This window comes from Bombina bombina, chromosome 10, assembly GCF_027579735.1.
Source record: "Bombina bombina isolate aBomBom1 chromosome 10, aBomBom1.pri, whole genome shotgun sequence".
In the NCBI taxonomy this organism is placed as follows: domain Eukaryota; kingdom Metazoa; phylum Chordata; class Amphibia; order Anura; family Bombinatoridae; genus Bombina; species Bombina bombina.
In genome coordinates this window covers 179,822,725-179,846,958 of record NC_069508.1, presented here as the reverse complement: position 1 = coordinate 179,846,958, position 24,234 = coordinate 179,822,725, and the positions used below count along the sequence as shown (strand labels likewise).

At 40.2% G+C, this 24,234-nt stretch overlaps 1 protein-coding gene across 1 annotated transcript in view; it reads right to left on the bottom strand.

Moving 5' to 3' along the window:
- BTBD19 (BTB domain containing 19) overlaps positions 1–24,234 on the bottom strand; it is a 170,826-nt gene that overhangs the window by 91,148 nt on the left and 55,444 nt on the right. The window contains exon 3 of the mRNA XM_053693552.1: positions 16,324–16,377. Within this exon, the coding sequence (XP_053549527.1) occupies positions 16,324–16,377 (54 nt within the window). The remainder of the gene's footprint in view (positions 1–16,323; positions 16,378–24,234) is intronic.

The window sequence follows — 24,234 nt, the reverse complement described above, 5'->3', positions numbered from 1 at the left end:
ATTTAGCGCAAGGCTATTCTGTCACTAAGTGCACAGGCCAGTGGTAATGTCATTTAGCATAAGGCTATTCTGTCACTAAGTGCACACCAGTGGTGATGTCATTTAGCGCAAGGTTATTCTGTCACTAAGTGCACAGGCCAGTGGTGATGTCATTTAGCGCAAGGCTATTCTGTCACTAAGTGCACAGGCCAGTGGTAATGTCATTTAGCACACGGCTATTCTGTCACTAAGTGCACACCAGTGGTGATCTCATTTAGCACAAGGCTATTCTGTCACTAAGTGCAGAGGCCAGTGGTAATGTCATTTAGCACACGGCTATTCTGTCACTAAGTGCACACCAGTGGTGATGTCATTTAGCACAAGGCTATTCTGTCACTAAGTGCACAGGCCAGTGGTGATGTAATTTAGCGCAAGGCTATTCTTTCAATAAGTGCACAGGCCAGTGGTGATGTCATTTAGAGCAAGGCTATTCTGTCACTAAGTGCACAGGCCAGTGATGATGTAATTTAGCGCAAGGCTATTCTTTCACTAAGTGCACAGGCCAGTGGTGATGTAATTTAGTGCAAGGCTATTCTGTCACTAAGTGCACAGGCCAGTGGTGATGTCATTCAGCATAAGGCTATTATGTTACTAAGTGCACAGGCTAGTGATGATGTCATTCAGCATAAGGCTATTATGTTACTTAGTGCACAGGCCAGTGATGATTTCATTTAGTGCAATACTATTCTGTTACTAAGTGCACAGGGCAGTGGTGATGTCATTTAGTACAAGGCTATTATGTTACTAAGTGCACAGGACAGTGGTGATGTCATTTAGCACAAGGCTATTATATCACTAAGTGAACAGGCCAGTCGTGATATCATTTAGCTTAAGACTATTCTGTTACTAAGTGCACAGGCCAGTGGTGATGGATGTCATTTGGCACAAGGCTATTCTGTCACTAAGTGCACAGGCCAGTGATGATGTCATTTATAGGGATGGGCGAATGTGTAAATTTCTGAATTCGAATGTTAGAACGAATGTTATTACTGAAATTCGAATTATAAATCCGAATGTTGATAATAACGAATATTCTTAAAAATTCTATAATTGAATGCTATTTACAGTTTTCAAATGTCACTTTCGAATTCGAATGTTTATAATTATATTGAATGTCCACATTCGAAATTTCGAATTTAACATTCTATTTAACAAATACTATTCAGAAGTTCAATAGTTAGTTAATGTGGTAGGGAGGGAATCTAGTAAATTGATACATAATAGATACAAATATATCATTTTGAATGTTTCTATATAGAATATTGCATAATTTGAATATTACATTTAAAGAACGCATTAGAAATACTATTACAAATATAAATTCTAATTTTTCAAAATGAATATTTTCAAATGTAATCGTAAAATTTGAAACCGAACATTCGAAAATCGAATGTTAGAATGTTATATAAACATTCGAAATTCGATTCGAACGAACGAATGTGTTAAAATTCATTTAATTTTTCGGATGTTGCGAAACATTCGCCCATCCCTAGTCATTTAGCATAAGGCTATTCTGTTACTAAGTGCACAGGCCAGTGGTAATGTCATTTAGCATAAGGCTATTCTGTTACTAAGTACACAGCCCAGTGGTGATGTAATTTGGCGCACTACTATTCTGCACAGGGAAGTGGAGATGTCATTTAGCGCAATGCTATTCTGCACAGGGCAGTGCTGATGTCATTTGGCGCAATGCTATTCTGCACAGGGAAGTGGAGATGTCATTTGGCGCAATACTATTCTGCACAGGGCAGTGCTGATGTCATTTGGCGCAATACTATTCTGCACAGGGCAGTGCTGATGTCATTTGGCGCAATACTATTCTGCACAGGGCAGTGGTGGTGTCATTTAGCATAAGGCTATTCTGTTACTAAGTGCACAGGCCAGTGGTAATGTCATTTGGCAGTGGGAATGGGCAGTTGGATAAGATTAGTTTGAAAAAGGGTGAAAGAGGAAGGAAATCTGGTATAGGAAAGAGAGAGGAAAAATGGTATAGAGAGAGTGGAAAAGTGGGACAATATACACCTCTTGTTCTTCTGTAAAATTGTTCCGTCTGGCACTCCCTAAAAGAAAAAAAAAGCTAAAGCAACACAATCTGTAACACTAGGTTTTCAAAAGCGGCAAACTGCATAAACCAGCTATTTACTTTTCAGCATGTGCAGGTTATAGAATTTGCTAGGTAATTTGGGACAAGAGCAGTTTTTACGCAAAAGGAAAAAAGGTGTTTATGACACTTTAAGGAGAGGAAGCAAGTGAGAAAAAGCAATAAAGCGATGAGACGGGGAAGGAAGATGGTAACTGGTAGCAAAGAGAACGGGATAGAAATATAGCAAAGTGTATGAGGGACGGATGAGTCCTGGGTGACACTTCTCCTCTGGTAAAATCCAGTCCAGGTCTTACTTATAAACTGAGAGTAGAGAAGCCCAGTTTCACTCACCTGATCTAACCTTTTTATTGGTGTAATTTCCCTCAGGCTGCTGGACTGAAACTGTAAAATTAGGTTAAAGTATAAACTCAGTACAGTGCTGAAGAGACCTCTGGTTCCTGGTTGTGAAATGCTGATCTATAAATATGCCACTGGCACTGGGAAGCTCATTCAGTTGCTGTCAGCATTATTATCTAGATATGGGATAGAAAGGGCAACAATAAATGTACATAGGTGCATTTAAATGTGAAATAAAAGTATTTTGCAGAATAGTTCCATTAGAAAAAAAGCATCTAGTAAAAGTGCGGCATACGCACATATGCTGTGAGGGCCGTGCACCTGTCAGTGGCAGCTAGTAGAACACAACTGATGTCTTTACAGGAACAATATACACCATATTTAGCTCTCTGCACTGAAATACTAGTGCACAAGTCCTCGCAGCATATGTGCGTATGCCACAGAAAAAGCAGTAATAACATTTACTAGAAGCATTTTTGCTAATCTAAGAATATTGCAAAAACAATTCTATTTCAAAATGAAATGCATTTATGCACATTTCAGTTTTTAAACTTTATATCCCTTTAAAGTTATAAACTCCCTATAAACTTGTGGGATTTTGACATAAAGGCTTATGAATATTATTTTACATCCCTTCAAAGCGCCAGTCTGTCTGCAGCTCGTTCCACTGCCCTTACAAATGCACCCCCAGTGGAATATAAATCAGTTGCTTATAAACTTGCAAAAAAACAAAAGCCAATATGTGAGTTTAGGTTTAAACTTAGTCATAGAAGTGCATTAATATCCACTGTGTTAGGGAATTTCCTTTCAATATTGCTGTACATAGCTATGTATTTGAAGCCACACAAAGGGGTTAAATGCACATCTACAGTAAACTCTGGCGCGGCAACGCACTGCAATCTTGAGCTGAACAGGTGAGTCAATTTGTGAGCTGCATATGTATCTTTGTCCAGGTATTTTACAGCAAAGACAGGAACATATATCATTAATGTATATATAAATGCATATTGCAGCATTGTTTTATTTTCCTTAAAGGGAAACTGCTGTAATAAATACATAGTTATATGCAAGCAATTGTGCAATATATATTGCACAATTGCTTGCATATAACTATGTATTTAAAGTGAAGGTAAAGTTACCTTGACACTGACCCACAATCCAATTCTTTGTAAAAAAATCAATAGGACTTTAATTCATCATATTTTTTTTTATTCTAAAGCCAGTAATCTCACTTTTAATTCCATTTTTACCACTTTGCTAAATCAACCCATTTTTTTTTAATTATTATTATTATCTTTGGGTCACGTTTTAGTTCAGCCAGTTTAAATTCTAGCCGGTAGGTGGCCGCAGAGATAGGCAAGGTGTCTGTACACGGACACTGGTATCCGTGACTGGCCCATGCAGTGCCGCTCTCCTGACTTATAGAAACTTAAAATGTATTGGCAGATAGGAACCATTCGGCCCATCTAGTCTGCCCAATTTTCTTAATACTTTTATTAGTTCCTTGCCTTATCTTATACCTAGCATAGCTTTATGCCTATTCCATGCATTTTTAAACTCCTTCACTGTCTCTACCACTTCTGCTGGATGGCTATTCCACCATGCATTTACTACCCTCTCGGTAAAGAGAGTGTTTTTTTATGTTTTTAATTTGAAATATACCTTGGTGTCCTTCACTAAGGTCTGTACTTTGGAAAATGTCCGCCACATCCTTGGTTCGTGCCTATCCCTGGGTGGCCATGACTCTACGTCATCCGCCTACTTGAGGATATGTGCATTGCTACACTCTATTGATTCATCTCACAGTAAATGCGCATTCTCGATTCGAGCATACGTACTAGTTTGGTTTACGGCCGCATTGAATACAGAGAAGAGGATTCATTTTGGGATTGATTGAAAGACTTTTGCTAAATAATTATATTTTTATTGGATCGAAATTTGCTCGCGCAAAAGAAGAACCGCTTGCACAGAAGACTGTTAAATTGCTGAGTGGCGCATGCGCCGTTTCATGGAGCATCGTGAATGCCCTTTAGGAAGATGTAGAAAGTGGATGGGACCGCTTTCTATGTCAAACACAAGAAAAGCCAGAAGTGGTACGTAGGAGGAGTTAGACATAGGAACGCTAGGGAGCTAACGATTTAAAAATAAGAAAATTAGAAAAAAATAAAAATAAACTTAGCGATTAGGTTAGGGTAGGATTAATAAATGCACTCCTGTATTTTATATGCTTAAACTTAACCTTCACTTTAACCTCTGTAAAGGGTTGAGGGGTAAAACATATAGTTAAAGGGACATGAAACCCAACATTTTTCTTTCATGATTCAGACAGAGCATACAATTTTAAACAACTTTCTAATTTACTTCTATTATCTAATCTGTTTCATTCTCTTTGTATAATTTGTTGAAGGAGCAGCAATGCACTACTAGTTTCTAACTGAACACGTGGGTGAGCCAATCACATTCAATATACATATGCAGCCACCAATCAACAGCTAGACCTAGGTTCTCTGCAGCTCATGAACTTGTCTAGCTAAACCTTTCAGCAAATGATAACAAGAGAAGGAAGCAAATTAAATAATAGAAGTAAATTGGAAAGTTGCTTAAAGGGACATGAAACCTAACATTTTTCGTTCATGATTCAGATAGAGAATACAATTTTAAAGTAATGTCCAGAGTAGCAATACATTACTGACTACTGAGACCTAGCTCAATACATCTGGTGAGCCAATGAAAAGAGGCAAATGTGTGTAACTACTACCAACCAATCACCAGCTAGCTCCAAAAAGTGCATTGCTACTCCTGAACCTACCTAGGTATTCTTTCCAACAAAGGACACCAAGAGAATGAAATACATTTGAATATAGAACTAAACTGAAAAAAACTTTTAAAATGGCATTTTCTATCTGACCCATAAAAGTGTAATTTCGATTATCCTGTCCCATTATGGCAGATTCACTTGAATTTAACATCTCTCTCCCCTAATAACCATCTGTAAATAACCCATTTGCCCCAGTTCAGGCTGGTCTAGTGTCTTTTTTTTTTGGAATTGCTTCCTTCCTTCTGGCAGTGAAATTAAAGGGATTATCTCCTCCTTCCTCCACATGACACACATTCCAAGAGATCCTAGATTACTGAATAAATATTTCTGCTTTTAAGCATTTATAGCACCTCTGTTCTCTCAGTGCCCCTTAATTATACACAGCTGGAGTTGCTTTCTTTTTACGTTTTTATCAGCATGAAAGCTGAATGCTATACTCTCTGTCACATGGTGTTATTTGATGGCAACCACACCCCTGCAGTTAATCAGACTCACAAAAAAATAAATATACAGTGACACTAAGAATTTCAGGCATCTCCTTGATGGATATTATGAAGAATTCCGTTTATTAGCCAGCCCACTGTGAACATTCTCCCCACAGACACAGGGGCATTCCTATCTGCACTGCAGCTTCAGTGGGAAAGCTGGGGAAATCCATGTGACAGCTACAGGGGTTTGAGAAAAGCCGTCTGCAAAGTGCTGCTAATGAATCTCAATGATTTCAGCTGATTATCAGGATGTGCCATGTAATCTCTGCAGTTTAAATAAAATGATCTTAGGAGACACCTCACTTAACGGCATAATGACAGCTTCTAATGCTCGCTGGTGTTCCTAGACTCAGCACTGAGTGATATAATTACAGTTATTGCTGGTTATTTTATGCTAACAATAACTACAGTGATGCAGCAGTATCTGCTTTGGTAATGTGCTGTCATTTTCTAAAGTGCTGCTGTATAATAAATACATGAAAACAGTAGACAATTTTAAAGGGACAGTATACTATAAAATTGTTTTCCCCTTAATGTGTTTCCAATTACTTTTTTTTTACCAGCTGCAGAGTATAAAATGTATGCGATTTGCTTTTTAAGGTTTATTTGTGTATAGGAAATTGGTGATTTTGTGTTTTGAAGCCACAACCTAATAAAATGGATTAAACTTGTAGGTATAATCAGATCTCATTACTTTATCACATTGTGTACATATGCATGCTTCTTTATCTTATATCTGTCTGTAAACCAATCACCAATTCTTGGAGAGAATAATGGAAAATTAACATTTTATTACCTTATATATTCTATACCCCACTGGGAGTGTAATTTCTTCTGCTGGCTGTGTTTAACAAAACTTTAAGGATAGGTGGGGATACCACGGGCTAACTCAACTATTTCAAATGGCAATATAAGGGTAATTAAAATACTTGTAAACAATTTAATACACTCCAGCAGGTAAAGTGGATCATTGGGAACAAATTAAAGGGGAGACTATTTTTGAGTAAACTGTCCCTTTAAGGTACACCAACTGTAAAGGGACATAATAATGCATAGATACACAGATTGTGGCAGTAGATTAGAACCATAGTACCATCAAGTCTACATATATTACCTTTAAAGTAAAAGCTTAATTTGTATTTTTAAGGTAGCCTTATGTCTATCACAAGCATTCTTGTCTTTACCACCTCTAATGGAAGTTTATTTCATGAATAAAAGACCCTTTCTGTAAAGAAGCATATTTAACAACTACAAAGTGATTACACATACAGTTACTTGTGCACCAGGATTTTTTTGAGATCGTCCTAAGCAGCACATGACTTGTAATAGGGAGCTGAATGCATATGTTACTACATACTGACCAGCAATGTATTTTGGCACCTGATCATGCTTTGCCTATGAGTTTAACCATGTCTTGTCTATTTCAAGTCTTATATCATTGTTTTATTTAAACAAATTGTACCCTTGGACTACACTGCGCAATATGTTGGCGCTATATAAATAAAGTATAACAATAATAAAGAGCAGAAGTTAATCAAGGATATGGAAGTTAGAATTAAACTTTTATTATTCAACAAGTGTATAGTTTTAAAAAAATGCCAATTTATTTTTGCTCTCTACCTCTTTCTTTTGGTATTAATTGCATGTATGTTTATATATATATATATATTAAAATATATGATAAAGACCAGCACTGTCAGGAATGATTAAAGTGAAGGTCCATTTTGATGAATTAGTGCCCGGTTTTTAATAAACCTATTAAAAACAAGGGCACTTTAAATCTTCAAAATTGACATTTCACTGTTTTCTTCAAAAAATTACCTTTTAATCCATGCAGCCGCTCCAGCACTTCTTCCGCCCATCGCATTCAGGATTAAATGGTAAGTTTTTGAAGAAAACAGTGAAATGTCAATTTTGATGAATTAAAATGCTCTTGTTTTTAATAGGTTTATTAAAAACCGGGCACTAATTCAACAAAATGGACCTTCACTTTAATCATTCCTGACAGTGCTGGTCTTTATCATATATTTTATATATTTTACAATGTCAGCATTTTATTTAGTTTTTTTTTAAAGTTACAGTCACATTTTGTGCAACGCTCTCTGTAGCATCAGAGGGAAATGTTGGAACTTTTAAAATTACAGGTAATAAAAACAAGAAGGTTATAATAAATGGCAGACACTAAAGATAAAGTTACTCTATATCTGAAGAAGAGACCTCTGAGGTCTTGAAAACTTATGGAATAAAAAAATAATAATTTTGTTGGTCTATTAAAAGGTTTCACAATCTACTAAAGGTACATTCTCTGTATAGCAACAACTCATTTTCACTAAAGATAAAGGAAACACTTGCAGACAGTGATCCAGAGGTCAGACAAGATCAATATGAGAGGTAAATATTACTAATTGTAAAATGAGTAGTTGATCTCACAGTTAAAGGAAAAACTACTGATACTGTAAAACTGCTGTATATTCAAAGCATTTCTATATATTCAAAGTAGAAAGGAATGGGTGGATATGTTCAGAGGTAGGAAACCTGTACACCCGCAATAGCCACCAGTGATGCAGTGTTGACAGGTGAAATTTAAGATTGCACTAAATTTTTCCTGCTCTCAAAAAAAACAATTGTGCAAAACCAGGGCATGACAATCACCCTATTCTAATTAGTCTGCTACCTCTGAGGAAGTGAAGAGGTGGTCTTATGATCACTGCTTCTTAAAGGGACAGTAAACACCTTGCTAATTGTATATAAAATGTTTAGTTATGTATAATGAAACAACTTCACAATATATTTTCATTATTTATTTTGCCCCTTTTTGTGTAATTTAGCTCTGAAAATTGAGCAATTTCTAATTCTTAGAAATTAAAAATGCACCCTGCTGATTTATCAAGGCTAACCCTGCAACATATATTTACCTTATTAGATACTAAGTGCAAAGAAATGCAACATTTGCTAACTTTATGACAGTGATTAACCTAGTTGTCTGCAGACTAAAGCCCAGATTGACTCCTACAAATAAGGCAAAGGGTGAGAGGAGTTTGGCTATTGAAAAAACAATTGCAGTACAAAATTATGTTAATTTGTTGTAAAAACATTAAGACTTGGCTGATCTTTTATAGCAACACAACATTAATGTCTTGTAATTACAATATGTTTATTTTCCCTTTAAATTACTTTTGTAGGCATGAGACTTGTACCAGGCGTTCAGGAGGCTTAATAGGGTTAAACACATAAACTCAGCTCTGGATCATCAATAAACTACTGAACTATTTAGCCAGACCCGAATATGACCGCTGGGCCAATCAGGGGCAACATATGTGCATAGCTGGCAATCGTTGGTTGTGTTAAGCTCAGAATTAGCATTGTAACATTATTCCAGCGCTAACTTTAATGATGTGTTTACCCCTTTGCTGTGGTTAAACACATAGGTAGATGCAAGCTATGGTGCATTGGGTATATGCTCAAACACATTAGTTAGTAAGGCATTAGTGCTTTCAGTAAGTTATTTGCTAGATAGTCTGCAGTGATTGCTTAGATCAGTGCACATTATCATTTACTGAAGGACAGTGATTGTCAGGTAACATTATCATCATGAGCGGTTTCATGGGTGATCTAGAAGGTGATTGTGTTAAGAAAATGTTTTGTTCCTTTAATTTCCTCTCTTTCATACAAGTACATAATATTTCATCTACAATTGTTACATTCTCAATTACAGAACAAATGTAAAAGGATGCTGAATAATTACAGATTGCAACATTGCCTAATGAGAAATCACTGACATAAGTTACAGAAGCACATGTTTGTTACAATATGTTTTATTACAGAAATGTCTAGTACAAGTGTAGCAACTGAGGAAGCAGAAAACAGGAGGGTGTTGCAGGTATTTCTCAAAACAGACCTTAAAGGGAAGGTCAATTTTGATAAATTAGTGCCCGGTTTTTAATAATCCTATTAAAAACAAGGCCACTAATTCATCAAAATTGACATTTCACTTTAAGGACCAGTAAATACAGTAGATTTGCATAATCAACAAATGCGCATTAACAAGACAATGCAATAGCACTTCAAATGAGCAGTAGATTTTTTTTCTGACTAATTGTCTATTTCTACTCCTCCTGTATCATGTGACAGCCATCAGCTAATCACAAATGCATATACGTATATTCTGTGAATTCTTGCACATGCTCAGTAGGAACTGGTGACTTAAAAAGTGTAAATATAAAAAGACTGTACATTTTGTTAATGGAAGTAAATTAAAAAAATGTTTAAAATGGCATGCTCTATCTGAAACATGAAAGCATTATTTTGACTTGAGTGTCCCTTTAAAAAAGTGATGTCTGTCTGATCAGACGGGAGTGGGACATGATAAAATATAAATAGGGGAAGGATCTGGTTTAAAAGGGATAGAATATTGTGATTTTTTTTTAATGTGTTCCCAATGATCCATTTTACTCTGCTTGGAGTGTTTTTTTAGTTTTGGTTTTTGACTATCGGCTCATTTACTTTTATTTTGTTATTTGAAGCAGCTAATTATGCCTGTTGAAATCACCAGCAATTCTATTGGCTATAGAAAAGCTATGTAAGGTGCAGAAGAAATCACTTTCCTAGTCGGAATGGGAGAGAGAAAGAGAGATACTAAAATATTAATTTTCAATTGATTTTGAGATAAGATATAAAAGTATTTGTACATTGAGAGAAAGATAAGATAAGAGGGTATGCACTACCTGCAAGCTCAGCCCATTTGATTGGGTTGGAAACGCCGGCTTGATATACAGTACCTAAATGAGCAATTTCCCAAACCTTACTCTGTGCAGCTGTTATAAAGTACAAAAGAGAAGAAATAGGAAAAGAAACGGATTTCTACCCCCTACCAAAAAAAAAAGTGTGGGGTGCACCCTGCATTCTTAGGTGAGCTAATGTTTGTGTGACTCGCATACATGCTACACAGTGCTTGCTGAGATAATTGCAGGAACTCATTCATATCTGGCCTCTGATTTGCAACAGTAAAGAAGAGAATCTAAACCCACACACAATAGACCCATTGAAAAAGAATGTTTGGATTGCAGCAATATCCTGAAATTGTAAGTTTCTATATTTTCTATACATTGTATATATAAAACCAGATTTCTAAGTTCCAAAAAGATAAAACAAATTAAAATTTTGAAATTACCCCCCCAAAAAGCACACACACAATACTATATTACACAATTACATTGGTGGTAAGTTTCAGTTCATAAAGTTTAGTTTTTTAATGTTTAATTGTGAAATTAATCTAAAGCATTAATACATATTTATGCCAATTAATTTCTTCATTGTATATGTATATGTGTGTGCGCATACTATATGTGTGTAGTGTACAGAGCTATATGTGTGTAGTGTGCAGAGCTATATGTGTGTAGTGTGTAGAGCTATATGTGTGTAGTGTGCAGAGCTATATGTGTGTAGTGTGCAGAGCTATTTGTGTGTAGTGTGCAGAGCTATTTGTGTGTAGTGTGCAGAGCTATATGTGTGTAGTGTGCAGAGCTATATGTGTGTAGTGTGCAGAGCTATATGTGTGTAGTGTGCAGAGCTATATGTGTGTAGTGTGCAGAGCTATTTGTGTGTAGTGTGCAGAGATATATGTGTGTAGTGTGCAGAGCTATATGTGTGCGCATACTTGTGGTGTGTGTGTAGTGTGCAGAGCTATATGTGTGTGCATACTTGTGGTGTGTAGTGTGCAGAGCTATATGTGTGTGCATACTTGTGGTGTGTAGTGTTTAGAGCTATATGTGTGCGCATACTTGTGGTGTGTAGTGTGCAGAGCTATATGTGTGTGCATACTTGTGGTGTGTAGTGTGTAGAGCTATATGTGTGCATACTTGTGGTGTGTAGTGTGCAGAGCTATATGTGTGTGCATACTTGTGGTGTGTAGTGTGTAGAGCTATATGTGTGCATACTTGTGGTGTGTAGTGTGCAGAGCTATATGTGTGTGCATACTTGTGGTGTGTAGTGTGTAGAGCTATATGTGTGTGCATACTTGTGGTGTGTAGTGTGCAGAGCTATATGTGTGTGCATACTTGTGGTGTGTAGAGCTATATGTGTGTGTGCAGTGTGTAGAGCTATATGTGTGCATACTTGTGGTGTGTATTGTGTAGAGCTATATGTGTGCATACTTGTGGTGTGTAGTGTGCAGAGCTATATGTGTGTGCAAACTTGTGGTGTGTAGTGTGTAGAGCTATATGTGTGTGCATACTTGTGGTGTGTAGTGTGTAGAGCTATATGTGTGTGCATACTTGTGGTGTGTAGTGTGCAGAGCTATATGTGTGTGTGCATACTTGTGGTGTGTAGTGTGCAGAGCTATATGTGTGTGTGCATACTTGTGGCGTGTAGTGTGCAGAGCTATATGTGTGTGCATACTTGTGGTGTGTAGTGTGCAGAGCTATATGTGTGTGCATACTTGTGGTGTGTAGTGTGCAGAGCTATATGTGTGTGCATACTTGTGGTGTGTAGTGTGCAGAGCTATATGTGTGTGCATACTTGTGGTGTGTAGTGTGTAGAGCTATATGTGTGTGTGCATACTTGTGGTGTGTAGTGTGTAGAGCTATATGTGTGTGTGCATACTTGTGGTGTGTAGTGTGCAGAGCTATATGTGTGTGCATACTTGTGGTGTGTAGTGTGTAGAGCTATATGTGTGTGTGCATACTTGTGGTGTGTAGTGTGTCTGCTCTTCATGATACAGACAAATATCTGAGACTACAAGTTCCATAAATCTCTGATGCAGAATCAATGCTGAGCAGGTCTTGATTTATTTTTTCAGCTGACTTAAACATTTTATATCTTGGCAACACAGATTTTTTTTTAAAATAATAATGAGTGCTACAACATTTGCTGTAGGTTTGGCTAATTGTGTACAAGTTGCATAATTGAGTTTGAAACTGAAGTTATATCTATAATGCTCCCATCCAGAATGCCCAACTAACAACATGAAGCATATGCACAGCCTACCTCGTCTCTCAACAGGTAAGCATTTCTTCTGCCTCCATTACTGCTCTGCCTGCTTGTCCACGTCCCTTTAAACTGTCTTATTTAAAGGGACACTGTACCCAAATTTTTTCTTTTGTGATTCAGGTAGAGCATGCAATTTTTAGCAACTTTCTAATTTACTCCTATTATCAAATGTTCTTTATTCTCTTGGTATCTTTATTTGAAATGCAAGAATGTAAGTTTAGATGCCGGCCCATTTTTGGTGAACAACCTAGGTTGTCCTTGCTGATTGGTGGATAAATTCATCCACCAATCAAAAACTGCTGTCCAGAGGTCTGAACCAAGAAAAAAAGCTCAGATGTCTTCTTTTTCATATAAAGATAGAAAGAGAACGAAGAAAAATTGATAATAGGAGTAAATTAGAAAGTTGCTTAAAATTGCATGCTCTATCTGATTCATGAAAGAAAAATTTTGGGTTCAGTGTCCCTTTAAGTAAACATATCTTCTGATGCCATTACTTACAACTTTGCTGCTTGGCTTCCTCACTTTTGTCCCTACAAATTCATCCTCACTAATACTCCGGGACTTCAACATCTAAACTTCTCTCACTCACATTCTCCTTCGGTCTCTCACAATTAAACCTATTCTCTACTCACTGTGATGGGCACTCTATTAACCTGATATTTTCCTACCTCTGCCCTATATCTGACTTCACCTGTTGCCCTTTTCCCATTTCAGACCACCACCTGCTCACTTATAATCTTAATTTATCGGCTAAACCCACTTCTCCATCTCGCCCACACACCTGTAGAAAACTGATCTGTTTCAATTTCCCAAAACTTATTTAACATCTCCTCCCTCACATTTCCACTATATCCTGCGCTGATTTTGCTACAGCCCACTATAACGCTACTCTCTCCTCTGCACTAGACACTCTTGCTCCTAAACAACTGCGCAAAACCCCTCGTCATCAGTTACAGCCCTGGCACTCTCAACAAACGTGCTACTTGCAGAAACGCACTGCTGAGCGGGTCCGGAGGAAATCTCACTCTGAACCTGATTTCATTCACTATAAGTTCATTTTTAGCTTATACACATCTGCCCTTCACTTAGCCAAGCAAATCTACTTCTCTTCTCTTATATCTACTCTTTCCTCAACCCCTAAACTGCTCTTCTCTACTTTCAATTCTCTCCTATCCCCACCTGCACCACCACCTCTGTCTGTCTTTAGTGCTCAAGATCTGGTAGATTACTTCTTAAACAAAAACACATACTATCCAAAGCACCAATCTGATACCAACCTAATCTTCCAACTCCACCCCCGATCACCCCCTCTGTCAGTCTTTGCATCTTCCCTCCAGCCACCGATAATGCAGTTTGTTCCTTACTATCTTCCTCACGCCTCACTACCTTTCCACTATACCATATCCCTTCCCAGCTAGTACCTTCTCTGTCTTCCACACTCGCTCCTGCTCTTGCTCATATCTTCATCCTATCCCTCTCTACGGGTTCATTCCCATCTTCTTTCAAACATGCAAAGGTCACTCCCATATTTAAAAAAACCCTCCCTTGATCCCAATTCTCCTGCAATAACCTACTCACTGGCCTTCCTCTCTCCTGACTCTCCCCCCTTCAATCCATACTAAATGCCTCTGTCAGGCGAATCCACTTTTCTGTCACTCTGTATCTGCTGCACCTCTCTGCAAGTCCCTTTACTGGCTCCCCATTCCCAACAGAATTAAATTTAAACGTCTCACCCTGACCTACAAAGCCCTTATCAACACCAGTCCCCAATACCTATCCTCACTTATCAACAAATATACTCTAGTCTGCCCACTACGATCCTACAATAGCCTGCATCCATGCCAAATTTTACCCTAATCTGCCTTCTTTTAAACTCTCCCTAAAGACATTCTTGTTCAGGGAAGTCTACACAGCTCAGTAGCAAATTAATTCCATTTACTAAATAATTGCCCCATCTAACTCTGTATTAACATCATTCTCACCCTTGCGGTCCTCACCTCCTGTTTCTTACTCTCCTACCCTTCTAGATTGTACGTTCCCACAAGAATAGGACCCTCAATTCCTCCTGTATGTGTTTGTGAAATTTTGTCTTGTCTCATACAAGTTTTGTATCATTGTTTTATTTAAACAAATTGTACCAACTGACGGAATATGTTGCCACTTTATAAATAAAAGTATAACAATAATAAATTGATTAAATGTTAAAAAGATAGGGACAAGTATAATTTTTTAACATTTAACTGCATGCAATCAAAGATTACATGCTCCTTAAAGATAGGGTTTGACGTTAAACAGCCCAGAATGCACAGTTAATGTATTTATAAATAGAATGAATCAGTCCTTCCATGGTTTCACTTCAATATTCAAATGATATATTTGTCTATGATGTAGATGTTGACATGATGGCATGGTTGGGCACTGGAACATATGCAAAACAAAATGATGTATACAGGGAGCACTGAAAACAGAAGAAGGTTAAAGGGACAGTATACTGTAAAATAGTTTTTCCCTTAATGTGTTTACAATTGCTTTTTTTTACGAACTGCAGAGTAAAAAATGTATGAAAATTAGCTTTTTAAGGCTTTTTTGTGTATATTAAAGCTCTGATTTTGTGTTTTGAAGCCACAACCTAATAAAATGGGTTGAGCTTGTAGGTATAATCAGATCTCATTACTGTATCACATTGTGCACATATACCTGCTTCTTTATCTTATATCTGTCCATAAAACAATCACCAGTACTTTGAGAGAACAATGGAAAATCAACATTTTATTACCTTATCTCTGCTTTATCACACTGGGAGTGTAATTTCTTCTGCTGGCTGTGTTTACAAAGCTTATCTATAGCTGGTACGCGCGGCCACAAACTTTCAGAATAGGTGGGGATACCACATGCTAAATTAACAATTTCAAATGCCAATATAAGGGTAAAGGAGCTACTTGTAAACAATTTAATACACTCCAGCAGGTAAAGTGGATCATTGGGAACAAATTAAAGGGGAGAAAATGTTTGAGTAAACTGTCCCTTTAATACTGACTAAGATCTGGAGAGGTTTACAGATAAACACTATTTTTCCATTACCAGCTTTGCTTTTTAGTTTAGTTTCTTACCAAGGTTTCAAAGCCTCCAAGGGATGTTTTGTTATGTTCAATGAGTTATAAGTTTAGAATTCCTAATAAGTATGAGAGTCCTGTCTAACCTACCATTCTCCCAAGCTAAATGCTCAAAGGGATGTGATCTGTTAGAGCATGTTACAGTGAATTCATTAAAGGGACAGTAAAGTCAGATTTAAACATTTCATGATTCAGATTGACCATGCAATTTTAAACAAATTTCCAATTTACTTATGTTACCAAATTTGCTTAGTTCTCTTGGTATCCTTTGTTGAAGAGTAAATGTAGGTAGGCTTAGGAGCAGCAATGCATTACTGGGAGATAGTCAAGCATATCCGATAGCCAATGACAACAAGAGATACATGTACATAGCCACCAATCACTTACATACACATATGTGCCACCTTCTCTATTGCACACTCCAAGTTAGGCCATTACCTTTCTCAGGTCATCTAGCCCATATTCCACAGCTGACGTTAGAACTTCTAGAGCCTGAAAAAAAAAGAAAAAAGAAAACTTTAAACCACCCAGACATGTTTAATCTAAAAATGAGTAAATGTAAAAATAAAGGAGTTTTGTAGGATCTTTTTTTTATAACCAATTACTCAAGAGAAGGCCAAATCAAGTAAGATATTATAAAGTCCTTTGAATGAGTTATAGGAACATATAAATGATGCTATATTACTATATATTTGATTAATCACTTCTAGTATGGTGGACATTGCTCATTTACATTAAATGTTTCCGTCACTTCCTCCCCCGCTCCCGGTGAAATGCACACTCCAATAAACTTTCACAACTCAAGCAATATAGCCACTGATTGGCTGTACTGCCCAGCCCGCAAATTAAAAAGCTTTTTAATTTGGGGGCTGAGCAGTACTCAGCTTGAGCCTTTCTTTGAGGCTCAAGCTAAACTCTGCAAAAAAAATGTTATAAGCAGCAATAGGCACTACAAGGGGCTCCTGGAGGTGGTGCAAAGCATAGCTGGAGGGAGCTTTGACCGCAGAGGAAGAGGCCCGGGGGGTGTTAGAATAGGAGGAGATAGGGGAGGAGCGGGGGAGTTTATTTGCCTTGCAGGTGAGTGGGAAAGTCAGCAGTTGTTTTTGTGAAGAGTTCTATAAGCATCTTTGTCTGGCTTTTCCGCTCAGCCTGCGCCATGGCTGAGGTAGAGAAGTTACTGGGTAGGCACCGGGAGGCTGCGATGGAAAAAAGTCATTCCTGGCTAGAGTCACAGGTCCAGGTTTTGCTGGACGGTCGTTTGCAGGATCCTGTTGCAGCCACGTCAGGAGTCCGGAAGAGGTCCACGAGGCAGTCCAGGCCTCCATCTCGTCTGAGTCCTGAGGTTTGTAGGCATTCCGGTGGCAGTAAGAAGGCTGTTCCTGGGCAGGGGAGGAAGCAAGCAGGTCTGGAGGCGTCGGATGGTCCCCATTCATCTGTGGATCCTGCGGCGGTGATGTCATTGGCGGATGGGAGCGGCAAGGAACCGGAGCTGAGGGCCGTCTCTGGCCCTGCCACCACTCAGTATGGAGGTAGTGGAAGGGTGGCTTATGGCCCGAGCGGGCCTGCGGCGGAGGGGGAGGGGTCTTCTATTCAGGGGGTGGATCACGGTGTCAGTGGGCCTTCCTGTTCCTTTGGAGGGGTGGTAGCTGATAGTGAGAGTGAAGGGGAAGGTTTTACAGCTTCTGTGCAGGTTGCTAGGAGTAGTGGGGCCTTGGTTGTTGGGGAGCAGCCCTTTCCTGATGTGTTAAGTCACAGGGCTATTGAGGGTGGCATAGCTTGTTTGGGTGGGCATGAACTCCCTGTTAGGCCTGCAGGGGCCCTTGTAGATATGGAATATGGGTCAGGTGATGATGGGGATGAGTTTGAGCTGGATGCAGGAGTTGACCTATATTTGAATTCTTCAGATGAAGAGTTTGTCCCCCCTTCTCCTGGGGTTAGGGTTCAGCATGTTGGTCATTTTGGGGGGTCTTGTGACAAGTCCCATACTAGTGGTAGGCCTGGTGGGTACCAACCCCCTCCTGGGGTCCCCGTTGATACGAGATGGGTTGGGGTAGGTGTGGTTGGTGACTCACATGTCAGTTTTTCTTTTGCAGACCCTAGTCCCACTGGACAACGGCCAGGGCCTCAGCCTGGTCCATCCACAGCGGCGGATGTCTTTGACGGCCTTGAAGAGGAGTTCTCTGGCCTGCACGGCTCCTGGACGGATTCTATTCACTTGGAGCCTGACGACAGTATGCAGCAGGAGGTTCAACCTGTTGGTGACAGCGACAGCCAGGTGAGGTGGGGTGTTGCGGCCAGGGTGTGTGAGGTGGCTGGTGATTTGAGTGGGGCCAGGTTATATACGGTGGCTACTCGAGGTAATGGGGGGGCGCCAGATGGCTGAATAGGCCTGGGGAATACATTGGTGAATATAGGGGTAGATCACGACGACGGCCAGTGGCGGAGGTGGCCTGGTCTGGTGCTGATGAGGGTGGAGCTCCAAAGAGAGGAAAAGAGGTGATTACGGCTAGGGGTACCAGCCTGCACAGGGGGGGTAGGGTGGGTAGATGTTTTATTCCCTTGGATATGTGTTCACGTGCTGCTTCTTTTCAGGAACAACCACGGCAGCCGGATCAGCATGGACGTCTGGTTGCCATGAGGCAGGAAGGTGAAAAAAGGCGGACGGAGCAATGCTTAGGCGGGCTCCATGCAGCACTTGACGGCTCCTCAGGTGGTCAGCAATCAGCAGAAAACTCAACTCACCTGGTGAAATGGGGTTGAATGTACGGGGGAGGGATGCCATGGACAGGTGTGCTTGGGATGTTGACAGTGATTCGGTGGCCGGTAGAGTAGCGGCTGGTTTGAGGGAGTTGCTGTTGTCATTGGAGGGGAACGGTCCTACTGCTGGAGCCTCTGTGGAGAGAGCATGGGTCCCTGTGGCCGGTGCGACTGGTGTTCCTGGGTTAGGGAGGGTTGAAGTTAGCGGCGCCCCAGTCCCTGTAGTCGGGGAGGGTGGTCCCCCTGTTGCGGTTAAAAGCCCTGGTCTGTCTGGGGCTCTCCCTACCGTCAGCCCTAAGCCAGTTGATGGGGCGGAATTGAGGGTTGCCGACACTGCGATGTCTCGGTCATGCCTCTGCTCCATCGGGTCATTGGGGATGCATTTACCACTGGACGTGAAAGAGAAGATATATAAGAGGGAATTTATTGAGTTGTTCTCCCTTCTCCCTCTTGAGCAGTTTTTTGAAATTCCTGAGGATTCAAAAAAGGACGTAGCGAAGAAGGAATAGGAGGAACGGAAAAGACGATATATGAAGTTGCCGAAAACCTTTACAAATTGGTTCCAGGCCTTTGTAATATATGCAAGTGTTTTTTCCGGGAAATTCCCAGACCAGGGTGGGGCATTGTTTTGTTACCTGGACGAGTTTGCAGCTGCTCAGAGGACGTATGTGGGTATGGCATGGTGGTCCTATGATGAGCAGTTTAGGCAACGGCTGTCGGTAAAACCAGATATGAGGTGGGATGACCAGGACATGGGATTATGGCTCAAGATAATGACACATTTGAGAGCCTCCCAGTCCTTTCGGTCAGGAGCCGGAGGCTCTCCCGCCAGTGGGTCCCCGGCATTGGTTAAGAGATGGCACTGCTTTGCATATAATGAGAAATTCTGTAATTGGGGAGCCACGTGCAAGTTTAAACACGAATGCTCTGGGTGTGGGGGCTCCACCCCTATGCAAAGTGTTTCCGAAAGGGTAAGCCGGGCGGGGTCGGTGAGGTGACTGACAAAGGGGGCGACCCCGGTGAAAATAGGCGCGATGGAACCCTGGCTCATCCTGTAAGCTAGGCGTCGGGGTTGTAGTGAGAAAGCGGCATTGTTGCTTCATGGTTTTCAGCTCGGTTTTGTGATTCCGTCACAAGGGGGTTGTGGGGGTTTTCGCTGGAATTTAAAGTCTGCTCGCTTGTGGTCCTTGACAAGCTGCGGAAGGAGGTGTCTTTGGGGCACATTGCAGGTCCATTTGTGGGTCCTCCCATTGCAGATTTGAGGATATCCCCCCTTGGGGTGGTTCCAAAGAGAGAGACTGGAAAGTTTAGGCTAATCCATCAATTATCTTTCCCCAAAGGGGGATCGGTTAATGATGGTATTCCGCAGGAGTTGGCATCTGTTAAACATCTTTTGATCAGGCAGTTGGTTTGGTTAGGGAGGCGGGTCCTGCTGCATTGTTGGCAAAAATTGACATTGAGGCAGCCTTTAGGCTTCTGCCGGTGCACCCGACATCACACCATTTGTTGGGTTGTTGTGTGGATGGCCTTTACTTTGTTGACCTGTGTTTGCCAATTGAAGGCTCCATCTCCTGTTCGTTTTTTGAGCACTTTAGCACATTTCTTGAATGGGTGGTTTCGGAACGGTCTGGCCTTTCGTCATTGGTTCACTACCTTGATGATTTCTTGTTTGCGGGCCCGGCTGGTTCGGGGACTTGTAAAATCTTGAGGGATGTTTGCCTCAAGGTGGCGTTTGACTTTGGTGTGCCCATTGCACTTGAAAATCTGAGGGTCCTGTAACCTCCCTCGACTTTTTGGGCATTACAATTGATTCGGTAAACATGGAATGTAGGCTTCCTATTGACAAGGTATCTGACCTATTAGAAGTTATTGACCGCTCATTGCTGGCAAAGAAGGTTACGCTCCGTGAGCTCCAATCCTTGGTGGACAAGTTTAACTTTGCGTGTAGAATTATCCCAATAGGGAGGGTTTTCTGCAGTAGGTTATCTTTGGCTACTGCTGGGGTGTCAAAACCGCATCATTTTATACGGTTATCCAAAGAGTTGAAAGATGACTTGAGGGTTTGGAGGCGGTTTCTGATGAGCTTTACTGGCTTGACTTTTATTCAGGCTGTTAGAGTGTCCAACGAGGAGTTGGGGCTTGTTACTGATTCGGCAGGGGGTTGTGGTTTTGGGGCCTATTTTATGGGTCACTGATGTGCGGCTGAGTGGCCGGCTGAATGCGTTGGGTTTGGTTAAGAACCTGGTGTTTTTGGAGTTGTTCCCGATTGTGTTTTCGCTGTTTGTATGGAAGATTGATTTGGGCAATCGGTCGGTTGTATTATATTCTGATAATATGGGTGTTGTGTATGCGTTGAATACATTGACGGCGACCTCTTTGCCTGTATTCAGATTGTTGAGATTGCTGGTCCTGAAGTGTTTGCGGATGAATGTTTGCATTAAGGCTAAACACATTCCAGGCATTAGCAGACTCCCTTTCTTGCTTTCAGTGGCAGCGTTTTCGGGAGTTGGCCCCTTATGCAGATGTGGAGGGTTGCCCATGCCAGAGTTCCCTGTGGCGGCTTGGAGTGGAGGACTGGCTAGACTGGTAAAGGCTTCACTGGCGCCAGGTACTTGGGTGGCTTACTCTAGAGTGTGGTGGGAATGGGAGTCAAGGCTGTCTTCCAAAGTGGTGCATGAAGGGGTATCTGATCTCACAGGTTTCTTGTTGGAATGGATTTGGGAGTGGGGGTCTTTGAACTTGTCGCATTCTGCTATGGACAGGTGTTTGGCAGCATTGGCCTTTCAATTTAAATTATTAGGTTTGCGAGATATTACTAAGGGTTTTTGTGTCCTCAAGGGTTTGAAGAAGGGTTCGGTTGGGTCCTCTCCTGATCGGAGATGCCCTATTACTTTCTCGTTGCTAAGAAGTATTTATCGGGTATTGGAGGTGGTATGTGTGTCTGATTTTGAGGCCTATTTGTTCCGTTTTGGCTTTTGTTTTCAAATTTTTCGGGGCATTCCGAATATCGGAGCTAGTTAGTAAAAATGTATCCTCCATGGGTGGTTTGGTGTTGGCTGATGTGTCCTTGTTTGATTCCAAAGTCGAGATATTTCTGAGAAGGAGTAAAACGGACCAGTTGGGAAAGGGTAGGACGATAGTCCTTTTTCCTAGTGGTTTAGAAGTTTGTCCTTGGCTTTGTCTGAAGACTTATTTGAGGGTTCGGCCCCTGGTAGGGGGTTCGTTGTTGGTCCACCAGGATGGTAGGCCTTTGTCGCAGTTCCAGTTCAGGGCGGTTCTAAACAAATCATTGGGTCAGTTGGGTTTTAATGCGAGGGAATTTGGGTCTCATTCTTTCCGCATAGGGGCGGCAACTGAGGCTTCGATGAGGGGATTGTCTGATACGGTGGTTAAGGGCATGTGGGGATCAGGAAGGTTTTGCCTGTAGGTCTGTCCTGAGTTGGGTGTTTAATGTGGTTGGTTACTTTTATTTTCTGTGTTCTAGGTATGGAGCGTTTGTGGCTAGTCAGCCACTCTTTTATTCATTGGGCTCGGAGAGCGGCTTCAGTTAAAGTGGATGGATTGCAGTTGGGTTTTCCTAAATCCCGTTGTGATGTTAAATGGTTCGGTGTTAGGGGGTTCCGTTGGGACAGGTTGTTGCCCCTAGTGGTGGATTACTGCAGACGTTTTCAGCCTCCGACTGTGTTGTTGGTTCATGCAGGGGGAAATGATCTTGGTTTTCTGCCACAGAGGGAGTTGGTGAGAAGCATGAAGAGGGATATTGGGAAGTTGGTGGATTTATATCCTACATTGAGGATTGTATGGTCTGACATCTTGCCCAGGAGGGTTTGGAGAGCGGCTTGGGATCCGATGCGGTTAGACAAAAGCAGGAGAAAGATTAACAAGCTTATGGAGTCTTTTGTCCGAAGATTGGGTGGTTCAGTTGTTCATCATTCAGACTTAGCGGAGGTGGGTCAGGGTGAATTTTATTCACCGGATGGGGTGCATCTCAATGACTTTGGTCTGCAGTTGTTTATCCTTGACTTTAAGGAGGTTTTAAGTAAGGTTGCTGGGTTGGCGGGACTGGGCTGAGTTGTCAGGCCAGTCTGTGGCGGGGGTGCTAGCCCTTACAATTACAGCATGTTATGGCCAATTGTTAGTGTGGTGGTATTTTGGCATTCCCATGGGGGGAACTTTCAAGTTGGGGGTCTCTAAGGGCAAGGGGTTCCTTAGAGACTTATGTGTTTTATTGCTTATGGGCTCAATCACTTGCACGGTTGGGTCCAGTGGGTGGAGTGACGGATATATATATATATATATATATATATATATAAAGAAATTAGTATGGACTAGCACCACTGTTTATGTGTATGTTATGTACAATGTGGTTACAATATTTGCACTATTTATTGAGTTAAAGTTTTTCTATAACGGTTATTTATTTTAAATAAAGGAGCTGCGGCCAATTTGCACCAACGCTAAGTCTAGTGTTTTTATTTGGAGTTGTTGGGTTGTTTTGTAAATAAACATTAGTCATGTGTGTATGTGTAAGGGCCGGAACTTGACGACATAGTAGGTCAAGGGATGCATTAAACTTTACACACAATTTCCATGTCCCTTTAAAAAAAAAAAATGACAACTTACATAATTATACAAACACTGACAAATCGTAGCACGGACATTTAATTCTTAAAAGAAAATAGAGATTATTCCTGTTTTTTGCAGAAAAGAACACAGTCTGCCATAATAAATTAATGGAGACTATTAAAGAGACATGCCTTGTTTGCATATTCTCTTGAATTACTTATTTTTTGTCTGTCACTCATTGTCCTCATCAGAAGATAAATAAGGGGAAAACCTAGGTTCCAACATAGTGGCGCCCACTACTTTATAGAAACTCAGTGGAACTGAGAAAACCAACGATTTTCAAACTTAAAATTACATGTAAACGGTATAAACTAAATACTGAAAGTATATTACAAAGCTTTTTTTACTACACATAATAAATAAGACATTGTATATTACAATCTCAAACTGTTTAGTGATATTTAATGTGTTCCCTATGAGTTATTAATTATGATATTGCTTATATTGGAAACAATTCCTTTAGGGTTATTCTTTCAATTGAAATAGTCCATTTTGCTAATTGAAAATCACCTATATTACCTAGTATTGGTGTACAGAAAGATAAGATAAGCAGGTCTGTTATTTCTGCAGATTCTTAAGAACACCGGATTGTGTTTTCAATTAGCAAAAAAACAACAGCTATTTTGTGTATAAAAATAAATGTAAAGGAACAATTACCCATACATTTTATTCTCTGCAGCTTGTAAATCATTGGGAACATATTAAAGGGGCAGCCAGTTTTACAGTATAGCGTCACTTTAATAGCTACATCATTAAATAATGAGGTGCATTTATCTATAATATAATAATAATAGTTATAAGTCTATCAGCTCTCTGATCTCTATAAAAACATTTATTTAAACACATTAGTCACTAAACAGAACCTATTATACTCTTACTTTATGGCTCACAATATATTTAAACATAATTTCTCATGTTTTTTGTGCATTAGTCAGGTTATTTCAGTGAGATCTAGATTATTTATAC